Below are 3,799 nucleotides of genomic sequence, written 5' to 3' on the forward strand. Positions count from 1 at the left end.
CCATGACTAGCATAGTTCTGATCTCTAGCCATAAGCTCACTTCCTGTTTGTTTCCTCTTGGCAGAAGTACCCCATCGTGTGGCAGGGTCTCCTGGCCCTCAAGAACGACACAGCTGCTGTGCAGCTCCACTTTGTCTCGGGCAACAATGTCTTGGCCCATCGGTCTCTGCCCCTGTCTGACGGAGGTCCCCCCTTGAGGATTGCCCAGAGGATGCGGCTGGAGGTCACACAGCTGGAAGGGGTTGCCCGAAGGATGACGGTAAGACAGGGCCTAGGTGAGCAGCTGCTCCACCCCCAAGGAAGTAAGGCATGGGTGGCTCCCAGCTGCCTGTCTCCCTGGCTTATGGGGTGCAGTATTATGGCATTCTTGGAGTGGATGACAAAGGGCATGTTCTGTCTCCACTGGGGGTATAACATGCCTCAAGACCAGAAATGAGGCTTTTTTTTTTTTTTTTATTCGACAAATAAATACGAGGGTGGACTTTAAGGTGGTTTTAGAGGTGGGAGCTTTTTTGGACTTCAGAGCCAGATCTCCTGGGTTGATCAGGCCCCTGATCACTACTGACAGCTGCCTCTATCCCAGGTGGAGACAGATTACTGTCTGCTGCTGGCTCTACCCTGTGGCCGTGATCAAGAGGATGTCGTGAGCCAGACCGAGTCCCTCAAGGCTGCCTTCATCACCTATCTGCAGGCCAAGCAGGCAGCAGGGATCATCAACGTTCCCAACCCTGGCTCCAATCAGGTCAGCCCTGTGCCATGTCCTTCCTCAGTGCATGCACAGGTGGGGCTGGGCTGGGCTGGTCAGGCAGCCTGACTAATTTGGTGGCATGGGCTACAAGTGCCAGCTAGGGTAGGTAGTCTGGGAAAGTTTCCCAGAGGTGGGCAAAGGGCAGACTGGATAGAGGAAACAAGCAGTGTGTGGGTGGGGCGGCCATCGCCCATCTTGGAGATAATCAAGGAGGGATGTTGGAGACAGCAGAGATTTTTCTTTAGCTTACTGATATAGAAGAGGGTCCCAGGTAGTTTTCTGACACCTGGTTTTCTTCTGGTGGACAGTCATGGAGATGTTAGCTGGTTGGGAAAGTGACTCAACCTGGCTCTCGCTGTTGGGCTTCTTCAGGGCCTCCAGCTGGAGATGTTTGCCCACTCCATCATCACCATTATTCCTCTCATGAGAAGACAAGGGGTTCCACTTCTCTCTCTTGTCCCCTTCTCCAGCCCGCCTATGTGCTGCAGATCTTCCCACCCTGCGAGTTCTCTGAGAGTCACCTGTCCCGTCTGGCCCCCGACCTTCTCGCCAGCATCTCCAACATTTCTCCCCACCTCATGATTGTCATTGCCTCTGTGTCTGTGTGAGCCACTGAATGGTCACCACTTGGTGTATTTTCCTGAGGCTCTGCAGTAAAACAACACAGGACAACCCAGCCAAGTGGAGGAAGAAGCTGCCGAAGGGGACAGACTCCACTGCCAGACGGCCAGCCTCGCCCTCCTGCCTGCCCGGCTCAGTCGGACAGACCCCTCTGGGCAGTGGTGCTGCTACTTGTATGTTTACATGACTTTTAACCCAAGGACAGACCACCAACCGATGGACTCGCAGACACCTTGGGGCTGGGTTTCTCTCTCCTCTTTTTGGAGAAAAGGAACAAGGCAGTGGAATTAATTTTGTTGTTTTGTTTTTAAGAAACAAGAAAACAGAACTGCCTTTGCACTAAATTAGTGACTTGGACTTTTGCACAGTGAAGACAGGCTGTGACACTCTCGGATGTCTTGGTGTACATGAACACACATCACGGACTCTTAACGCAGGACTTCACACTGCTGAAACCTTGGGGTCAAGGAACATTTCATTGGGTTGTTTTGTCCCCAACCTCTCCCTTCCCCATGCTCATTTGGATGTCACCTTTCTTAACTCTCCTGCCACCACCATCTCTGTTTCACCCAGAATGTACAGTTTACAATCGGAAAAGAGCAAACAGAAGGATTTTCTTTCTTGGTGGAATATGCAGAACTTGGGATGTGTGTATATATAAATATATAATATATATAAATATATATAATACTGACTTAAAAAATCAAATTCCCCTGACATACATTTTTTTTAATCTGTGCCAAAAATGTGTTTTCAGAGAAAATCTTATTTTCATACTCAGACTTTGTATTGTCACTCATTTGTATAAGTGCGCTTCATCACAGCACGGGCCCTGCCCCGCGATTTGGAAGTGTCACACACACACACATACACAGACTGTACAAAAAGACTGGCTTCCCTCTTCCTGTGACCTTGACCTCTTCCCCCAACTTCCTAACACTTATTAATTTATGAAACTGTTTTTCTCAGCGCAGTTTTGTTTTGTGTGTCCATTGGATTACAAACTTTATTAAAAAATACAAAACATGTCAAGTGTGGATGTGATGGTCACTTGGGTGGGAAGACCAAGTGTCCTTGGCTTATGGGAATAGCTAGCCCTCATCCCACTTTTGCTTCCCGTGCCCCCCCCCACCCCCGCAACCCCGTATATGGGACCTATTTTGTTTCAGCCACTCAATCCTCCCCAAGGACCATTCTGTCTTGTATAAAAGAAATTTTCATCACAGACTGAACTGGAACCCGTTTCCAGTGCCGTGGTGTATGTAAATATCTGTGACACTTAAAGGTCCTGACTGGTTCTTGGATAACGTGGAAGGCACTTCAAATTTGGATACAGGTAAAACTACGCCCCCATGCAAACTCAGAAACATCTTGAATAAGCTTTGGTGTCTTGTCTCGCCCTTTCTTCTCTGGGTGTGGTGCAGGCTGGCCCTGCGGCAGCAGTGTCACGGCCTGGCCTGATGGTGTTCCTGTAGCTCCTGACAGGACGGGGCGGTGGGCCAGACTTCCCCTGCAGCGGGACGTACTACAAGCTGGGGAATTGGGCAGGGGTGGGAGCATGGACCGTGGATGTGGTGGTCTCACTTGAATATCCAAACAGACCCACATTTCTGGTATAAGAAGGTACCATCTTTGAGTGAGGGATTACAGCTGCTGAGGGTGAACTGTGTGGGAAAGGGGCAGAGACAGCATCTCCGGTCTCCCTGCTCTGCCGGCCCTGCTTGCTGCTCCTAGTTTAAGCAGTGCTGGGTCCCCCACCTCCCCATCAAAGCTCCTGGCTGCTCACTGTTGTTCCTCCAGGCCCTCAGCCTGGTGGGAGGGACTCCACTGATTCAGGTAAATGTTCCCAAAAGATGGCACTGGCTTAGCCTTGATCCTTGGGCCAGGGATACTGTGAAGTGTGCAGAGCCCTCCCACTTCCCCAACAAGCTCAACAGAACCGGGCCCTTGGCCTGCTGGGCCTGATTCTCTCTGCCTACCTTGCTGTTCTGGCTGAGTGGTCCCTGAGCTGGGCTCTGTCTGGGTTGCCTGGATCCTGGTAAACAGTGTGGCCAGCCTTTGCTGGCCCAGCTCCCAACCCCCAGGCAGAGGGGCAGCAGGACCACAGCTGAGCTCCACAGCAGAGGTGGTGGGGTCCTCAGAGTGAACAGGTGAGAAGCCTCCAAAGAGGAGACTAGATGAGGGGTTGGGGTGCATGGAGCCACACGCTCTGGCCCCGAGCGTGCCGCCTGCACCCTGACCCGGACAAAGCAGCCAGCTTACTTACACAGGTCCCAGGGCTCCAGTCCCATTCCACAGGAAGGACGGCCTGGCTTCCCCAAGAAGCAGGCCTCTGCCAGCCGGTCTCTGGGTGGAGCAGCCCTTCTGTGGCATCAGCCAGCCACAGCTGCCAGCTCCCCGCCCTACCCTCACAGGGAGCTATAGGCAGCA

General features: G+C 52.2%; 1 protein-coding gene across 2 annotated transcripts in view; it reads left to right on the forward strand.

Moving 5' to 3' along the window:
* SPEN (spen family transcriptional repressor) overlaps positions 1–2,397 on the forward strand; it is a 68,585-nt gene extending 66,188 nt beyond the window's left edge. For both annotated transcript variants that reach the window (XM_036229017.1, XM_016128271.2), the window contains exons 14-16: positions 65–259; positions 584–742; positions 1,219–2,397. In XM_036229017.1, coding sequence (XP_036084910.1) covers positions 65–259; positions 584–742; positions 1,219–1,356 — 492 coding nt within the window. In that variant the 3' untranslated portion in view covers positions 1,357–2,397. The remainder of the gene's footprint in view (positions 1–64; positions 260–583; positions 743–1,218) is intronic.
* Positions 2,398–3,799: the final 1,402 nt, after the last annotated feature.

Source organism: Rousettus aegyptiacus, unplaced genomic scaffold (genome assembly GCF_014176215.1).
Source record: "Rousettus aegyptiacus isolate mRouAeg1 unplaced genomic scaffold, mRouAeg1.p scaffold_m13_p_1, whole genome shotgun sequence".
Taxonomy (NCBI): Eukaryota; Metazoa; Chordata; class Mammalia; order Chiroptera; family Pteropodidae; genus Rousettus; species Rousettus aegyptiacus.